The sequence below is a fragment of the Colletotrichum truncatum genome, assembly GCF_014235925.2.
Source record: "Colletotrichum truncatum strain CMES1059 chromosome Unknown Contig_0009, whole genome shotgun sequence".
In the NCBI taxonomy this organism is placed as follows: Eukaryota; Fungi; Ascomycota; class Sordariomycetes; order Glomerellales; family Glomerellaceae; genus Colletotrichum; species Colletotrichum truncatum.
In genome coordinates, this window is record NW_027222406.1 from 3,045,384 (window position 1) to 3,063,640 (window position 18,257).

The 18,257-nt window shown below is 49.3% G+C and overlaps 8 protein-coding genes across 8 annotated transcripts; 3 read left to right on the forward strand and 5 right to left on the reverse strand.

The window, feature by feature from the left end:
* Positions 1-31: 31 nt before the first annotated feature.
* On the reverse strand, positions 32-1,580 carry CTRU02_213385 (galactan -beta-galactosidase; the record flags this gene model as incomplete). The annotated part of the gene is made up of 2 exons (XM_036731621.1): positions 32-1,168; positions 1,230-1,580. The coding sequence occupies 2 exons, from the start codon at positions 1,578-1,580 to the stop codon at positions 32-34; spliced, it is 1,488 nt and encodes a 495-aa protein (XP_036576620.1).
* Positions 1,581-3,570: 1,990 nt separating this feature from the next.
* On the forward strand, positions 3,571-4,310 carry CTRU02_213386 (C6 transcription factor; the record flags this gene model as incomplete). The annotated part of the gene is made up of 2 exons (XM_036731622.1): positions 3,571-3,747; positions 3,804-4,310. 2 exons carry the CDS (start codon positions 3,571-3,573, stop codon positions 4,308-4,310), a joined length of 684 nt encoding a protein of 227 aa, XP_036576621.1.
* A 947-nt stretch (positions 4,311-5,257) lies between these two features.
* Positions 5,258-5,844, forward strand: CTRU02_213387 (uncharacterized protein; the record flags this gene model as incomplete). Its single annotated transcript, XM_036731623.1, has 3 exons — positions 5,258-5,469; positions 5,528-5,650; positions 5,715-5,844. 3 exons carry the CDS (start codon positions 5,258-5,260, stop codon positions 5,842-5,844), a joined length of 465 nt encoding a protein of 154 aa, XP_036576622.1.
* A 499-nt stretch (positions 5,845-6,343) lies between these two features.
* On the reverse strand, positions 6,344-7,531 carry CTRU02_213388 (oxidoreductase; the record flags this gene model as incomplete). Its single annotated transcript, XM_036731624.1, has 2 exons — positions 6,344-6,803; positions 6,861-7,531. The coding sequence occupies 2 exons, from the start codon at positions 7,529-7,531 to the stop codon at positions 6,344-6,346; spliced, it is 1,131 nt and encodes a 376-aa protein (XP_036576623.1).
* Positions 7,532-8,271: 740 nt separating this feature from the next.
* On the forward strand, positions 8,272-10,153 carry CTRU02_213389 (lactose permease; the record flags this gene model as incomplete). Its single annotated transcript, XM_070206042.1, has 5 exons — positions 8,272-8,331; positions 8,385-8,490; positions 8,615-8,976; positions 9,025-9,182; positions 9,250-10,153. The coding sequence occupies 5 exons, from the start codon at positions 8,272-8,274 to the stop codon at positions 10,151-10,153; spliced, it is 1,590 nt and encodes a 529-aa protein (XP_070060435.1).
* A 203-nt stretch (positions 10,154-10,356) lies between these two features.
* CTRU02_213390 (riboflavin transporter MCH5) lies at positions 10,357-11,991 on the reverse strand (the record flags this gene model as incomplete). The annotated part of the gene is made up of 4 exons (XM_036731626.1): positions 10,357-10,547; positions 10,601-10,648; positions 10,838-11,770; positions 11,826-11,991. 4 exons carry the CDS (start codon positions 11,989-11,991, stop codon positions 10,357-10,359), a joined length of 1,338 nt encoding a protein of 445 aa, XP_036576625.1.
* A 766-nt stretch (positions 11,992-12,757) lies between these two features.
* Positions 12,758-12,952, reverse strand: CTRU02_213391 (uncharacterized protein; the record flags this gene model as incomplete). The annotated part of the gene is made up of 1 exon (XM_036731627.1): positions 12,758-12,952. One exon carries the CDS (start codon positions 12,950-12,952, stop codon positions 12,758-12,760), a length of 195 nt encoding a protein of 64 aa, XP_036576626.1.
* A 3,320-nt stretch (positions 12,953-16,272) lies between these two features.
* CTRU02_213392 (dimeric dihydrodiol) lies at positions 16,273-17,370 on the reverse strand (the record flags this gene model as incomplete). The annotated part of the gene is made up of 1 exon (XM_036731628.1): positions 16,273-17,370. One exon carries the CDS (start codon positions 17,368-17,370, stop codon positions 16,273-16,275), a length of 1,098 nt encoding a protein of 365 aa, XP_036576627.1.
* Between the last annotated feature and the right edge of the window lie 887 nt (positions 17,371-18,257).

An 18,257-nucleotide genomic window follows, 5' to 3' on the forward strand; every position in this document is an offset into this window, starting at 1 on the left:
TTAAACTACATTAATCATTATTCGTTTTGGTTTATTTTCTGCACTTGACGGGTCCCTTCGGCTCGGGAGGGTACACCACGATGCGGTCAATGTCAGCACCCTTGAAGTCGAAGTCGTTCCACAGACCACCGATGGCGATGGTGTTGTTGGAGCCCTCGGCAAGGGTCAGGTTCAGAGGCGTAGACAGAATGATACCCTTGTGGGTGTCACGTTGGTACAGGGACTCAACCTGCTGCTCATTGCCGTTGACGATGACGCTAGCGATGCGGCGCAGCTGCCACTTTCCGCCGATGCGGTCAGGGGTACCGCCGGGCTGGTCGCCGAAACCCATGTCGTCGGTGTTCTGGTAGTAGAAGGAGACCCACTGGGGCTCGCCAGTGCCCTCGATACCCTCGAAGATGACCTTGCTGTCGTTGCCGTAGATGCCGGTGACAATGGTGCCGCCGGTAGCGAAGTTAGCCTCCTGCTTGAAGGCGTTGCCGGTGGTGGTGGCGAACTCGTGGGCGCTGTAAGTCTTTCCCTCAATGGGGGTGACAGCACCGGTCTTCACATCGAGGTCGTAGATGTCGTGCCACTCGACGTGGATGGACTTCTTCTCGTCATCGATGTTGAGAGGCAGCCAGATGTAGCGGCTCTCCCAGAGGGAGTTGGAGTCCCACTGGTCACCGAGGTAGAGGTAGGTAGTCTTCTCGGTACCGTTGATCTTGAGGTTGTTGCCGGACTGGGAGTTGTAGGTGCGGGTGTAGGCGTCAGAGATGAAGAAGGGCTGGGACCAGGGGCCAGAGAGGGAGTCAGCTCTGAAGGCGACGACGTTGTTGGGACGGTAGCCCGTCTTGTGGGACATGAGGGCGTAGTAGCTCGATTCCGTCTGGACAATGTTGGGAGCCTCAAGGTCGTACTTGTCGAAGCGGTGGACAACTTCAGTGACGTTGGTGAACTCCTCGTTAAAGGCGCTGATGTAGACGTCGCGGCCCTCGCGGCGGTCTCCGTTGGAGTAGAGCGCGTAGGAGCGGCCGTCCTTGTAATCGGTGAAAAGACCGAAGTCCTGGGACCAGTTGCCTAGGGGCGCCGTAGCGTCGACAAAGGTGTAGGGTCCCGTAATGTTGGGGGAAGTGGCCAGACCCTGGAGAAGGAGACCATAAGTTGAGTTGTCGGCATGCCACCACATCTGATTTCATTGTCAGTCAATTGAGCTCGGAAAGAATGGTTACCCTAGAGGGAAGACATACGTGGTACTCGCCGGTGGGCTCGGAGTAAGCCACCTTAGGGCGCTGGATGATCATATCGGTTGAGATGTACGGGTGGCCTTCGATGGGCTCGAGGGCCAGGCCGTGGTACTCCCAGGTGGCCAAGTCATCGGAGCTGTAGACGGAAACACCGCCGCCCTCCTCCTGGCCTTGGAGCTTGTACTCGCCGAACCAGAAGAACTTGCCCGTGTCCTTTTCAATGGTGACGCCGCCGGCATGGGCATTCACGAGGTTGCCCTCAGTGTCACGCCATCTCGCTCCTGGAACAATCCATTTGGAAGAGGCGAGGGAGGCGAACAGGAGGCCGGAGGACAGAATCTTGGTGAGCGCCATTTTGCGAATTGGTGAGAGCGAGGAAGGAGCTAGACTTCGCTTGAGACGTCTCTAAACTCTTCTTCTCCTGACAAGACCAACCGGGGAAACAATACAACCTTAAGTGCTTTTATATTGCTTCATGACTTCATGTATGCGGCCGAGATTGGCCGGCTGGCATTGACCCGAGCGCCGAGTGGACTGTACCGAGCCATTGAGATGCGTTGTAGGTTGGGCGAGGCCAAGTCTCAAAGAAAACTAGAGAGCCGACGATCCCCTAAGACGCAACTTGAGTGGCGCGAGAGGAAGAGAAGTGGCTAGGCGAGAATGAGGGGGGGGAAGCAATGCCAAGCTGGACAAAAGCTGGAGTATTTCCCCGTCCATGACTGGTTACCGTGCGGGGAAATCTTGGAAAAGTTCACTTCATAAGCTCATATATGAAAATATGCCAGTCCGAGTGGTCCAAAGGCAAGCTATACCAGCTTGAGATCGCAAGAACCAGGGGTACTGGTCTATTTTGTGGGTGAAGTGGGCGATGGCGTGCGGGGTTTAGCGTTCGTAGCGTCGCATCCTTCTGTCCCGCGCCCAGGACCTTGTACCATTTTGGGGTTGGGTCTCCGCTGGATTTGATGTCATTTCGGTGCGGTGAAGGGCTAAAGTCCAGGCACCGTTGAGCGGTTTGGCCGTTGTAACGATCAGGTTATTGGAGCGTTGTTTACAATGCCTGTCGTCCCGGAGAGAGAGGCATTTCGTGACTAGCAACCATAGGTAGAGAAAGTGAGCCCGGCAGCTTGGCGGCGGGGGATGCGGTCAACCGCCGGCTCATCTTCGCCGCCCAGGGCCGACCCTGTTGGCCTGGTTAACATTGTTTTGCAGGGGCTGCAGACACGAGATGAACAGGTGAATATCCAATTTTTATGAATGCGACGCTGGTCCACCCAGGCACATGTTCCGATGGGTCAATTAGCAGCGAGAGACCCAAAGGGAGGCCCAGAGAGGCCCTGGTGAAGGGATTGTCAGGTCTGCCCAGCCAGCTGGGAAGAGATCATCATGGCAGTCATGCGCAGCGACAGGCGATGCTCAGGTGAGCTCACAGTACCACGGTGAGCAGGTATATTTGGCTACCCGGCATGGACACCGAAGGGGGCACTCCTGACTGTTGTGATGGTGAGCTGGTAATTTCACACATCTCACCGAGCTAATAACAACTGGCTGACCTTGGTCAATAAGTCGAATTTGGGGAGCGATCATACATATTGGAGCAACTTGAGCTACCTCATCGCCTGTCGGTCTTGGTGCATCGGTGTCTGTATCTTCTGTACTATCGGATGGATAAACAAGAAAACAGATTACAGTACAACGACAACAGACCACACCAAAGGCCAAGCATAAGTGGTGGTAGTCAAGCAAATATAAATTTGATGTTAGACGACAACTTTGGCCAACAGAGATGAGAAGGAATGGACGGACGGCAGCTGCTTCCAACGTAGTGTTTGCTTCCGATTGCATCATGTGGCATGCACGTGATATGTCATCTGACTTGAAAGCAACTTGTCGGAGTATTGATTTTCCCATTCCTTACGGACCGGATATACCTCCGGACACCACCCGTAATTAGGTAGACGAAATGCGAATCTCGATACCAATCTCGATTTCCTACTCAAAGCTTTCTCGCCTGCATCGGATTGGACATTACTGCAACTCACAAAAGCCCCGCCTTCTTCAACTGACCAATTAACATCTTTCTACAGTGGCCATGTTGGGCTTAGCTGAATGATTTATGGGAGATAATACTCAACTTACGTCACGGCTAACACACAATGAGTATACATACCTTGGTTAGGCTTGGGGAGCTTCCAAAGAGGAGTTGGGGTATCTTCAATGTAGAGAGAGTGCTTTTTGGGGCAGCTCAATTTATCCTTCAACAACCAACAACACACAACTTTGTATTGAAATGATTATTCAATATTGAAATTGAACTATTCGTTCTATACCATCTTTTTCATTTTGCATGGCAAGCAATCGTTCCTATCGGGAACTTCGTCCCGCGTTTGATGCCACTTCCCCCCATCAAACATCAACAGCGTCGTCGCCGGACAATCGCTGCCTATCATCACAACCAGGCCAGAAACCCAGCCGACGCAACGTCTGGGTCGCTTGTGAAAGCTGTAGGCAGCGCAAGACCAAAGTTTGCTCTCCCTAACGATCCTCGGAAACACTGTACGCTAACCCTTCGCCCCTGACAAGTGTTCCGCCGACCGACCGAAATGCACCAACTGTATGTCACGAGGATTCGATTGCCGCTACACCGCAGACCCAAACGAGTCCCGCAGCGCCTCATTAAAGAGGAGGTATGATGAACTCGAGCGCCAGAATGACTGCCTCAACGAGTTCTTTTGTGCGATCCGATCCATGCCAGAGTCGCAAGCGTATGATGTTGTGAGGAGGATCCGATCGGGTGCGTCTGCCGAGGATGTCTTGAGCCAAGTCGAGGGAGGATACATGCTCTTGCAACTTTCCGACCGGATAGGGGATGCACCGCATTGCCGTGACATGCCTGCTATTACAACAAGTCCCAGAGGTCTTCTCACGCCCGAGAGCTCTCACGAGTCGACCATATGCCCGCCCACCCCTCCTCAAAGTAGAGCGTCCTCGTCCAATCACATGCAGGCTAACGGAGAGGACGTTGCAAGGCTAAAATGCACGTCTATGACGAGAAACCGTAGCCGGGAGTGCGTGAATCGCACATAGAGCATCACTTTACTACGTATCTGTAAGTCCCGATGACATGCTTATCTCACGAAGACTTGTTTTCGTGGCTAGTTCTAACATGTTTGATAAAGTGTTGCTTCCCATGATGATTTATATAGCCCCTAATGCCACATGGCACAGTGTTTTAGCACTTAAAATCACGCCACAGTCGTGAATGGGGCAGGCTGGAATTGTACAGTTAGCTGGATACAAATGGTTGGGTTCCATTGCAAGACTCTGGGAGTTGTTCTCGACATGAACGGTAATCTGCTATGCCGATATATCGGACCGAGATGTGGCCATTGTTGTCAAGAATCTTCTTAAGGCCTAATTTGGATCAGTTGAGCTGGCAACATGGGACTCTGAACGGTCTAGCAGAGAAGTTTACCACGATTGATGCGGTTCACAACTGGAACTGGGACATTGAAACGGGAGGGCACATAGGATGGTTTGGCGTTTGGTTGCATTCAATCTTTGGACAAAGAAATATTCTGGCGGACAGACAGGCTCTTTCTCCATAATAACGACTCAAGAGCCGAGCCGTGCGCGCGGGAGATCACCACGCTGCACCCGCCCTGGCAGGTTTCTCCGTAAAATTCTCCGTAACCTTGCCTTTACTGGCCTTCTGCCGATGACGACTGATCACGTCACTGCATCAACCCCAGATTTGATTCCACGAATTGCCGTTTAGGTTCGTTCAAGTGGTTGCAGGTCAATATATCCTGACGACGCAGCTTCCAAACGGGGGCATGCTCCGTTTTCTCGGAGTTTACGTGGTATCGCGATCGGCGAATTGAGGCTTATATTGATCACGAGGGTTTGGGTCATGTTCGTTTAGAAATGCGGATCTGGTATATAAGCGGTTACAGGTTTCTGCTTGGTGATTGAAGACTTTAGAGATTAACCAACTCCCTTTCATTGACTGTGCTTCTTTAATATACATCAAGATGCTTCCACAACTCTCCCTCATTTTGGCTCTGCCTATTTTGGCGCTTGCTGCGCCATCACCGGCTCCCCTTGAGCATAGCAAGAGAGCCATTACATGCCTCAAGGTCGGCGCAACGGCGACTGCAAGGTGGACGAACAGCGCAGGCCAGACGTGCACCTTCACCGGTGTTGTCGGAAGCAACTACGGCGCCAACAGTGCCGGTTCTGGAGAGTAAGCTAGCCACTCAAGAGAAGTGATTCTAGGCCTTGAATTGACGTTTATTTCTTAGTTACTCTTGCAACGGCCGCTGCGGGGCTGGATGCAGTGGCGCCGCACTTGGCAACGCCTACACCCAGGACTGCTTCTCCCATGATATCTGCTCGTACTTCAACAACGCCAGCGGTGGTGCAAGGTAAGATGCCCTTGTTCAATACCATACCAGCAACAGAGTTCCGGTGTAATTGACATGTTTCTAGTGACCCCAACTGCGGTGCTGCTTACAACGCTGCCGTTGATGACACTGCTCTCGGTTCGCTTAATGGCTGCGGACAGACCAACCCGTCGAACTCTGTGTCCAAACCGTCAAACAGACCTGTATGCAGTTAAAGTAGATATAGTTGATGTGGGAAGAATTGTATTATGTAATGACTGACTAAATAAATGCATTGAAAGTTAAGCCGGGAACGAAGCCATGAAGTGACTAGACTTTGTGGTTTTGTGGCTGACAAACATCACAAATGTGAAGCTCTGGATACCTAATTGAGATGGCCATATTCGCTTTTTTACCAACTCCATTAGTGCTGCGAATATCCACCCATGCCCGAAGAATGAAAAAGAGTAACGGCCTAAGAGAATGCAAAACACATAGGTGAGTAAAGACAGATGAAATGAATAAAAAAAAATAAAAATGAAAATCATAACTTCAAAGTGTGCATCAATACCTCATTGACAATCTAAAGTGTTATATGAAGTGATGACCAACAAAATGTTTGCTCATGACCCTACTTCATCACACGGTAGCTCTCATGAAGCAATCTTACGTTGGAGAAAGTAAATTACCAGGAAGCTCAAGCTTGATATAATGAAGGCCTAGTGACAAAAAATCCTACTCTGCACTCTGATATCTCTTAGAATCAGCCAGCAATATCATCTTGAACAACTCAATATCGTTCCTGGCGTCCGAAGCACTCGTCTTGGGTTGCTTGCCGTTGATGACGCAGTCGTAAAGATCCAACAACTCCGTTGTGTAAGGATCCTGATAGGTCTTCCTGATCTTACGCTCTTGGAACCCATCGTCTCCGACACGCTCCCGTACTGTCATTGTAACTGGAAGGCCCTTCACGTAGGGAGTGTCGTAGTCCACACGCACTATTTTGTCAGGCGAATAGACTTCGATATGGGCGTCGAACTGCGGGATCTTGTTGAAACCAGACTCGTAGGTAACAGGGAAGTCATCATATTTGAAGAGAACGCTGAATATTCCAGGGAACGTCAAGCAAGCGCCAGCAACGCTCTGGGGCATACCAATGATCTCTCTCATTGCGGAAAGATCATGGGTTCCAAGGCTGATAGATCGTCAGCCGTGAGTTTCTTGAAAGTGCATCATCAACATTTTGACATACCCTCCCAGCAGTCGCAGCATCAACTTGGACTCTGGAACAACAGGGACGCCAAACTCCTTGGCCAGCGCCTGCTCGGAGATGTCCGCCTCGCGCCTCAGTCGGTCGTTGGTGTCCTCATCGCTGTAATCTGTGAACTTCTGCGGAAAAGTGCCGGACTGTTCGACAAAGACGGAATTCGGGCCAATAATGTCCCTGACCCTCGCGTACTGTATCTTCTCCATCCCGCCAACCTCCTTGACGGCATCCGTAAACGCCGTCGCAAACCGGCGCATGGTGCCGACCATCACTTTGCCCTTGGACCTCTTCTCTGCCTCGACCAGCAAGTCGAGATCCCGGAAGCACAATGCCGCCGGCTTCTCGATGAGGCAGTACTTGTCATTCTTGAGCGCCAGTATGCCGTGGTCGACGTGGTACGCATCGGCGTTGGCGATCACAACGACGTCGACATCGGGCGATGAGCAAAGTTCGGCGGCATCTGATGTGGTTTTCGGTGTGCCGCCTTGGACTTTCCTAGCGCAGTGTTGAAGTGCTTGCTGAGATATGTCGCAGAGGTAAGTCGTTTGAAATCGGTGGGAAAGGAAGTTGATGTTAGGGATGTGAGCGACCTGAGTGATCTCACCACAACCGATGATACCAACTCTGAGTATTGGTGTTTGCTGTTGACCGGCCATTTTAGAGAATGGTATGAGTTCTTGTGAAAAAGGGATTATCTTTTCCGTGAAGACCGACAGATTTTTTTGCTGGTCTTGAAACTTGATTTTTGGATGTTGTTTGAGTTTCTGGGAGTTTCTATCAGCAAAGACGCGAACTTGAGCGACCCTTTAAATATTCCGGCGTCAGCGTCGTGGTGTCTGGTTTCCTTCACTGCACTTTGCTATTTGTGTAATTGCAAGAGCCTCAAAATGTCACGAACCATGTGAGATTGGCCAAAACGGAGTTTTGTTCTTCGCTGGCATCCAATAGTCAACCATATGACGTTGGGGAAGTGTGGGCTCTCAGGTCTGCATTCGCCGACACTCCCCGAAACACTATTTTAACCCCCAGAGCGTTGATGCATCACCAAGGAACGCTCTTTTCGCCTAAGCTTAACCGGGTGGTGTCGGAGGTTCATTGGACGCCACAACTCCCCCACAACCAACCCTGTATTCCGAGTTCCTTGACTCTGAACTCCGACTTCCGGCCCCGAGCGCCCCATGGGGATTGTGTGGGTTCAAGGAGATCCGTGATTACTTGCCGAGGGTCTCGAACCTGGATGATGACCGGGGAACTATCCGTTGGTCCAGGAATCTGGTGGAGTAGTTAAATGGCATGGTTTCCCCCCAGGTTTGACAAATTTTTCGAAGCTCGCTTGCCTGGCGCACCTCCGTGACAGAGATTTTTCACCTCCTGTTCGAAAAGGGCCTCAATAATCATGAAAGGGTTCGGAAAAAAGAAAGAGGCGGAGCTTGCTGTTGGTTCGGCTCTTGCAGCTGTATGGCCCATCCCGGGGTTGTTGACGGAAGCACACTGACGTTGGACATATAGGTGCTTCCAGCAAACCCAAAGCCGTGGTACTTGACGCCTCACTTGCTCAAGTTGAACCTTTGCTTATTGATTCCTTTGCTTTCTTCTGCTTCCGTTGGCTATGATGGTAAGTCACCATATCACTCAGGTCCTTTCAGGGAGAGGTTCTAGTTGAAGGCTCGAACTTTGCCACTTGTTGTTAGTTACTGCATTTCGATACTTGTAGATAGCTAACAAGCATTGGCTCGCAGGTTCAATGATGAACGGCCTTCAAACCCTCCCTCAATGGCGTGGATTCTTCGGAAATCCCGAGGGCGCAGTTCTTGGCCTTATGAATGCGGTTTATCCTCTCGGCAAAGTCGTCGCACTCTTCGTTGTCACCTACATCTGCGACCGCTGGGGTCGCAAGCTGCCTATCATCATTGGGCTTGCAGCTTGCATTGGGTTTGCCGTCTTGCAGGGACTGTCGCAAAACCTTGCCACTTTTGTAACCGCAAGAGCTTTGTTAGGCTTCTTCACCACCTTCATCAGTCAGCCAAGCCCCATTATTATCACCGAGTTAGCGTACCCGCCCCAGCGAGGTAAAGCGACGGCACTTTATAATACTTTCTTTGTAAGTCATAACGCTTCTTCTGTGTGACATGGACCATAGTGCTAATAGTACCCATCAAAGTATTTCGGATCTATCTTTGCTGCATGGTGCACCTTTGGAACTTTCAAGAACCCAACGGCCTGGAGCTGGAGAATTCCTTCCATTTTGCAAGGAGCCCTACCAGTCATTCAACTAATGGGAGTGTTTTTCCTTCCCGAATCCCCTCGGTATGTATCTGTCTTAAAATAGTCATATCTACGCTTCGCTGCAATGACTAACACCGACCATGTCTAGTTGGCTTATGAGTCGTGGTCGCAAAGACGAGGCAAGACAGTTTTTCGCAGACTACCATGCTGGCGGAGACATTAACAGCCCACTGGTCGAATTTGAGATGCAAGAAGTCGAGAGCACTCTGAATGCTGAAGCTGAAGCCATGTCCCAGTCATCTTGGCTTGAACTTATCCGAACGCCTGCAAACCGAAGACGTACTCTCATTGCCATGATTGTCGGCTTCTTCAGTCAATGGAACGGCGTTGCAGTTGTCAGTTATTATCTGAATCTGGTCCTCAACACGATTGGAATCACGGAAGTCAAGGACCAAACTCTTATCAACGGTATCCTGCAAATTTTCAACTGGGTGATATCAACCTTCCTCGGAGCTCTTATGGTTGATCGCCTGGGTCGTCGCGCTCTGTTCCTCATTTCCACTGGAGGCATGCTGATCAGTTACATCGTATGGACGGGCCTGACATCTTCGTTTGTTTCCAGTGGAAACGAGGCGACCGGCAAGGCAGTCCTGGGATTCATCTTTATCTTCTACTTTTTCTACGACGTATCTTGGACCCCTCTATTACAAGCCTACCCTGTCGAAATCTTCCCTTACACACTTCGGGCGCGTGGCTTGTCTGTTACTTACATCACCGCCTTTACCGGCCTCATCATTGGCAACCAGGTCAACCCAATCGCGATGAAAGCAATTGCCTGGAAGTACTACATCGTTTTTTGTTGTATTCTTGGGTTGATATTCGGATTAATTTGGTTCCTCTTCCCTGAGACAAAGGGCCATACACTGGAAGAGATCCGAGAGGTGTTTGAGGGCAAGTCTGAGAAGGTTCATGGCAAAGAAGCGGATGTTGAAGAAGGAGAGGTTGAAGACGTCCCCAAGGAGGCTAAAGTGAAGCAGGTTGAGACTGCCTAATGCTGATGATAAAACTGGGGGCTTTATTGACTCACTTTAGGCAAGCCGTGATGAGTTTTCTTTGCAACGGCCTACGGTCACATCCACTACTCAAGTAATCCATACCACCCACTCGTTCAAGACAGCTGCAGTATCTTCAAATAAACAGATCAAAGCATGATAATTCATAAGTAGCTCATGCTAATTCATGCATAATATTTCTGCTATATCGTGCTTGAAAAATCACACCACGTTTTAAGCAAAGTTGACCGTGCGGCAAAAATCAAGATTCCTCCCAAAAACACAACGCCAAGATAAAGCCCTGACAATGCGGTTGACCCCAGAGATTCAAGCATTTGGCCGCTTACTGGCATTGTCAGAAGCAAAGCAAAACTTATAACGAAGTTCATGGTCCCTGGTAGGATCGAGTCAGATTAAACTAATCGCAAAGACTTCCCTAAAACATACCATAATATCTCCCATAATCTTTGGTATCGCACGCCTTACCCATGCATACTGGTACAAGTTAATAATTAGCATTTAATGAGAACGTAGTGACTGTTGAAATCATTAGTCGAGCTATGGGACAAATTGTTAGTATCAGAAGTATACACAGTTAAAATTTCACTGGCAACATGGATGTACTCACCAGAAGCTATCCGCACTGCTTCCAGTGTCAAACCAGTAATAATAGGCTCAACTCACCAGGAGTCAAAGATAAAAAAGAACCAGTACCAAATCCCCATAAAGCAGCGAACGCATACAGTGCTTCGATACGAGTCGAGCCGAAAGCAGTCAGAGTAGCCGCAGTTGTCACCAAGGTGAAAATAACCATGGCAAGCAAAACGTTAAAGTGCCCCAAATAATCACCAACTAAACCAGGAAGGATGCGCCCAAGAGAAGACAAACCATTCAGAATAGCGAGCATGCTGTACCCGGACTCAACCGGAAATCCAGCCCAAGACACTAAAGTCGGAAGAATAGCCGTAGCGCCAAAAATAGCGAACTCTAGCAGAAAGATTGCGCCTGTAACAAAAGAAAAGGAGGCTGAACGAAATGCCGAAAAGTCCATAGCTGCATCCTTCTTGCTGCGGCGATCACCGTGACTATCGCCTTGAGCAATCGCTATTAATCTCGGAAACGGTGAGAGACATGTAAGGCCCAAACACATGATGCCCAAGACGATGAATCCAACAGCTCTCAGAGACCATCTCCAACCCCACATCGGTAGCATTTGCCGAAGAGCTAGAGGGAAGATGATGCCCCCAGTCGACGAGCCTGCCAAAGCAAGACCTAACGCCAACCCACGCCGTCGAAGGAACAGCTTTCCGGTGACAGCAATCCCAACAGTTGTGGCAATCGCATTGCCAATTCCTCCTAGAACGCCCAAACAGAGGATGAACTGCCAGTAAGTTTTACACTCTGCAAGAAGGAAGAACATTGGGACAAGAAATCCGGCCGCCAGAGGCCCGAGCGGCTTGGAGCCGAAGACATCCATTAAAGGGCCGGCTTGGATGCCAAGGAACATGGTGAGGAAGTTATAGACACCTGTAATCCAGCCGATATCCCGTGATGAGTATTCTTTTAATTGATTCTCTTGAAGAAACGCCTGTACTGTCCCAACGGATTGCATGAAACCTGCAGGCACTGATGTTAGCCCGCCTGTCTCGTTGCAATGGATGAGTCTGTATACCGAATGAAGGCATGAGAAAAAGGAACGACCCCAAGACACATATCCATGCTGTTTTGCGCCGCTCAACGTCATGAATTCTACCAGAGTCTTCCTGTGGCCGTCTACCCCGGCTGTCCTCGAGTTCACTGGGGTCGAGCCTTTCTACAGCCGGGCTCTGGTCTTTCATCACAGATTCCATGATTAAAATTAAGACATAGGTGGTAAATACTCTTGAGACTCAAAATCTGGTTATGTTTGCCCTTTTCATACCTGTCGACTTCAACTGTAGCTTTGGGGGTTTGAGCGGAGTTGGCGGAGTTTATGTGGAGAAGGAACTCAGCATCGGCCCTGGGTTCCGTAGGATCTGCTTCTTAGGCGATGTTTTCCCGAAAGCATTGGCTTCTGTGGCCACTAATCCCGTGAACATTCATCTACCGAGCCGATGACAGCTAGTGTTTTAGTGTGGTGCATTACAGCGAGAAATCATCCACAGGGGAACGTCATCAATCAATTCCGACGTCTTCCCGGGGATTTGCCGCTCCTCCTCCACTGGTGTTGGACTCGCATGCCACTACGGACACACCTACAAGAAGGGAGTCTGGCTTAGCGCCGGGTAAATATGTCACGGCAAGGCGTGCCAAGGCTGAAAGCTATTTGAGATGAACCACAGAGTTGATTGTTGAATCTCTATCTAGGAGGCCATGAGCAGATGCTGAGGTCTCAGTCTATAGTAATGATCCATGTCGCGTGCTTGTAGCTAATGGGATTCTGCTCATCTCAGTACACTAGTGACAGCCCAGATCCTAGTGTATATCGCTGTAAAGGGTTGAACTGACATGTCTCGATCCACAAATGAGAACACCTCTTTTTCCAAAATAAGACCTGACGCTTTGGTTAGAGATCTCGTGACCTTAGGCCGCAACTCAGCCCAAAAATGATTATATTACTTACTTTTAAGTACAGTTAGAATTGGAACAGCAAGAGAAAAAGGCGGTGTTATCGGGGCACTTGTGGTCGAAGCCTTTGCCCTGGATACAACCGCTGGATCCGTCAAATGTTTGAGAGCCAGGACCCGAACTACGGCAGGTAGCCTCGGCCATTGACAGAAACGTCGCGGCAAAAGCGAGAAATTTCAAAGAGAACTGCATTTTGTATTTGATGGGAGGGAAGGCAAATGATCGGATGAAAAAAGACTAGATTGTGTAGAATGACTTTACTGCAGAAGGTGTGTTAGCCCGGGGAGGACAGGACTTTTTATAGGTTCCTACGGCAGTCCGCAGGGACCACTGGGTCAAAATTCAATAAATTAGTAGGTATACGGTATGAGGGGTAGAACTTGCCTAATATGGCTAATGTCTCCACTAAGGTGTGTTATCGATAAGATATGAGTGGCTAGAAATTTTAGGTAAGTATGGAGCCCGTGCCTGTATACCCATAAAAAGTCAACCCTAGAACCCTGCTAAAGTCTGACTCCCGGCTTATACCCGTAGTAATCCCCTACTTATAATTATAGTGTTCTATAATACTTACCTCGCTATAGCTATAGCGCCTCCCCCCTTAACCCTAATACCTAACTGCCCTGACTGCCCGAACTGCCCTAACTTCCCTGACTGCCCCAACTGCCCTAATTGCCCTAACTGCCCCAGCTGCCCTAACTGCCTCTTCCCTAACTGCCCTAACTGCCCTGACTGCCCTGACTGCCCTGACTGCCCCAACTGCCCTAATTGCCCTAACTGCCCTAACTTCCCTGACTGCCCCAACTGCCCTAATTGCCCTAACTGCCCCAGCTGCCCTAACTGCCTCTTCCCTAACTGCCCTAACTGCCCTAACTGCCCTGACTGCCCTGACTGCCCTAACTGCCCCAACTGCCCTAATTGCCTTAACTTCCCTAACTGCCCTGACTGCCCTGACTGCCCTGACTGCCCTAACTGCCCCAACTGCCCTAATTGCCTTAACTACCTCAACTACCCCATATATAATTACACTGCCCGCATTTACCCTTTTCGCTCTTGACTCGCGCAAGTGCCTGTAATTCTCAGCCAATCAGAGCCTTTTAAAAATCCTCCCCTTAGGTGTAGACCTATTGACCCGATGCGGAAATTATTGAATTTTGACCCAGTGCGCCCTGCGGACTGCCGTAGGTTCCCTTCGATCATTTTTTTTTTAACAGCAATTGATAGGGGGCATGACTATGCTGTGTTTTGAATCGAGTCAAAATTCATTGTTCGTGCTCTTCAATTCTACCATCATTTTCAGAACTTCACCTGCCTCTTCCGGCAGGAAAAGCCGCCTCGGTAGCCAAGCCTTCCACAGCTACGAGACGTAGCCTGCCCCATTGACTGCTACAAGGCAACAGGTACAAGCCAATTCATTTTAAAGTTCATATTTCTTCATACGCTAATCAAAAAAAGTGCTCATGTTTCGGAAAAAATCGCACTATCGGCGTATGATTGGCTGATACCCTAGATGCCATGTGCTGTTACCTCGTGGCAATCGATGGTATAGTACATATCGTGGCTATAAAGGGCGCCAGTAACTAACACAGCTTGGCTGTAGAGACCAGGTATAGTGCTACTAGGTCCACCGCCTTTGCCAAATTTTATCTTGGTTTTAAGCCTGAAACAAGGGGGTTTCTAATGCAACACTCTTCAGTATAATGGGCTATCATCTGGCCTGGCGCGATTCATTCACGAGGCGAGCTTGGGCCTAATAATGTTGCAAAAGAGTTCTAGGGATAGCACCAAAAAATACGTTTTTATTCTAACAAGTAGCTTAAATTAACAGTAGAATCACATCCACATTTAGTGCTACTAATATGCCTATAGCTTGTCGTACGCTATTCCTCCTGGTTGGCTGCACGAAGCAAACCGCTACCTGATCAAAAGGCTCTTGGATGCTAGAAGTATCTACGGAAGTTTAACTTCCGCAATAGCCGGGTCCTAACAGCTTTGCGACAGCTAGCCGCCCATTTCATGCCGCGATAGCCGACGGGAGCATGAATGATTCAACGTCGTTCGTCGTTATGGGCTTTTTTAGTCATTCCTTAAATTTCAAACGGAGTTTACGATTCATGTTCAGACAGGACATAGTGTAGGAGAAGGGGGCGTAGGAGGGTTCAAAGTCTTCAAGACCCACTAATGTGGAAGGACGCGGTAGTGCGCGGAAGATCGTCTCGAAGTTGGCAGCAAAAATACCGTAGACAGGATTGTCATCACTCATACACACTTGCTTGTAGATCAGAAATCGAAGGTCGGTTCAAGAGCTTTTTGATTCGTCACTTTTGGTTTTTGATTAGGTTTGCGAATACAACAGCCATCGAACATCGCCTTTTACTTTGTTTCTGGTCTTGTGGTTGTGGATTGGCAATCTGCCTTCCGCATGTACTACTCCTGTAAGTACTACTCATGAGTTGGGTGGTTTGTGTGGGTTAGGTGTGCGCTTGTTCGTAAGCATCCATGAGCCCAGCACCTGGTTCAAGTTCTAGACGTAGATCATGTCTCTGACTGAACTTTACTTGGATTATCATATGCCTTCCGCCCAGAAAGACTCTGTTTTCTCCTTTAGAAAAGCCGCGCGAGCAAACTGCTAAGTAAGAACCCCTATCGGGCGCGGTGTACTAATCTTTGCAAACTTGATTTCGTCTCCTCCTTCATTCTATTGTAATTCCTGATTTCTTTGAATTGTATCTTTCGCTTTTCCCTCCCGTTAGTATTGTGTCGCCGTCCTATACACCTAACTACCCACCTTTGCTTTGTGACATTGTATTGTCTCCAATTATTTCTTTACATGTTTCTTTTACTAATCATTTTTAGCCAATTGTGACCTACTGAATCGACTCCATGTTGCCGCCTCCATGCGCACCAGCCAAGCTGCGGAAACCTTGTCCTGCCCGCCGGTAAACCGTAAGCTTACTCGCCCGAAAGCCAAAGTGAGACGAACTAGACACATAACAATTAGGCTAGAAAGGATGAGCATAGGAAGCACCAGCTTATATGCCCATGGTGTGCGTTTCACAGGAACTACCTTACGTATACACTCTTCGCTCGGCGTTTTCGGTAAGCATTGCCGTTATCGCCCCAAAAAGCAAACCGCTCCCTTTTATTATATTTGCAGCGGTATTTCCAGCACGATACACGCGACAATCATTGGGCTTTATCTCTCGCGCAAATAGACCATGGAAGCAATATGTGGTACTGTCGTTCCGTGAAAGCTGCAAGGCATACAAGTTGCGAAAGGCGGTTGTGCTGACTGTTGGTGGAAAACATCTAGTTCCCGATGCAGTTACCGTACTCCTACCTCCTGTTTCGCCCTGTCCTATGTTGGCTCAGAAGATGCTTATTTTGCTAGACGTTCAAATGTATCGCTGGATTCGAACGATCAGTCACTTCTCCACTGAACATTTTCCAAATATGGCCGAAATAGGATATCATTAATCATTGACATATCTTCGTGACATCTAGTCCGTCGTCTATTGGTCATCTTGTGGGAACTTGGCACCACCCTGTCTCCTAATCTCATCCATAATCTCCATTACCCGTACTGTCTCGGCCCAGGGCATGATCTCGTTCTCCTTGCGTCCCGCAGCAATGTCCAAAGCGACGGCATCAGCCTCCCAGTAGAATCCCTTCCCAGGCCGCTCAAAGTCAAACTTCTTGGCCTTAAGGCCAGGTGTTTCCGACTCTGTCCATCCCTCACCAGATGCCTTGGAAGAATGAACAGTAAAAGACCCGGGGACGGAAGTAGCAATACCCTCAACGGTGACATATCCGTCACTACCCTCAATTCTGCAGAAGGCTGGGGGAGTTTTGACCTGGGTCGAGGCGGTCAAGATACCCTGCTTTCCACTAGGGTACAGGAGCAGGGCGGAGGTTGCAATGTCGATGTCATCCGACAGTGTTTGGGTAGCGGCGATCTTTGGCTTCTCGGCCTTCTCGCCAACACCGGGGTCCAGTCCAAGAATCGTAAAGGTCAGGCTGTAAACTCCAATATCAAGCAAGCTTCCGGCGCCTAGGGCAGGATTCTTAAGGCGAGAGTCGGGGCCAAGGGAGGCGAGGTTCATATTCATGGCAAAGTCGCAGAAAACCCGGTGGATGTCGCCGATCTGCTTCTCTGTGTGCAGAACGTTCAGAAGGGAACGCGTCAGAGGGAAGAAGCGTGTCCACATGGCCTCCATGACGAAAACACCCTTCTTCTTCGCAGCCTCAAAAACCTCTCTGGCCTCCTTGGCAGTGATTGTAAATGCCTTCTCACAGAGGACGTGCTTGCCTGCGTTGATGGCGTCGAGGCAGTTCTGTTTGTGGAAAGCGTGCGGCGTGCCAATGTAGACAATGTCAACATTGGGGTCGTTGTAAACCTCGCCATAGCTGCCGTAGACAGTAGGGTTGTGGCCGGGAAGATGCTTTTCAACAAATGCCTTGCCCTTCTCCAGTGATGACGATCCGATGGACTGGACGATGTGCTTCGCCTTGGCGTTAGAGCGCTCGAGAACCAAATCCTCCACAAACCACGAGGAGATGAGGCCCGTGGCAATAATGCCCCAGCGGAGGGTAGGAATTTCGGAGGACATTGTGGTTTGGTTGATAAGTAGGGGTGGTAATGAAGTTGGAAGGAGGAGATCAAGACGGAGGGTGACCGGAGGGCTAGTATTTATGAGAATTGGAGACTGATATGTTAACCCTACAAGGGCGCAAGAGATTATATAGTATGGTCCGAGACGGAATAATCCACTTAGGAGATCTAAGGTTTACTATGGCAACTCCATTTAAAGAGGGATTGGCCAAGTTTGAGGCTTGATCAAGCTGCTTACGATGTTGGCGAAATGGGGCAGTGGAGGTGGTAAGCAACTCCGATACTCCCCGTGAGTAGCAATGACCAATGGCAGTGCTAATTGCTAGGATCACATCTCCCCACACGTTAGGCCCGTAAGAGCTAGCTAGTCTTCCAAATAGCGACGCTTTACGGATAATCTACGGCTGCATAACCAAGGAACTGGCTGCCGCCGCTTTTGGAACCAAGACGATGACTGTGCCAGATTTTGATGTCCAGTCCACTTCATACAAATGCCAAGAAACGTGACTACGGGGTTAATTGGGGAATTGACTTCCCTATTGATGTCAAAGCTGTCAGGAGTATACCACAATTAAATTCACGACTACCTAAATCGAGACTTTTGGTCAAAATACAAAGGATTTTTGCTACTAGGATTGGATTGTGGTCTACTGTGGAAGGCAGTGTGAGAACTGTAAATACAGGCTAATCGGCATGCCAGGACTGATGGTAACTAACAAGTTTAGTCTCTGAATTACTAGTGGTAACGGTGTCTGGAGCATCCACTTGTGTTGCCTCAGTTACCTACAGCAATAGCGACTTCCGCAGAGCATCCTCAAAGTTGTTTGAAATTGATACGGGGGGTGTTGAACGAGTCATTGATACTGTCTAGTAGCTGTGACTCAA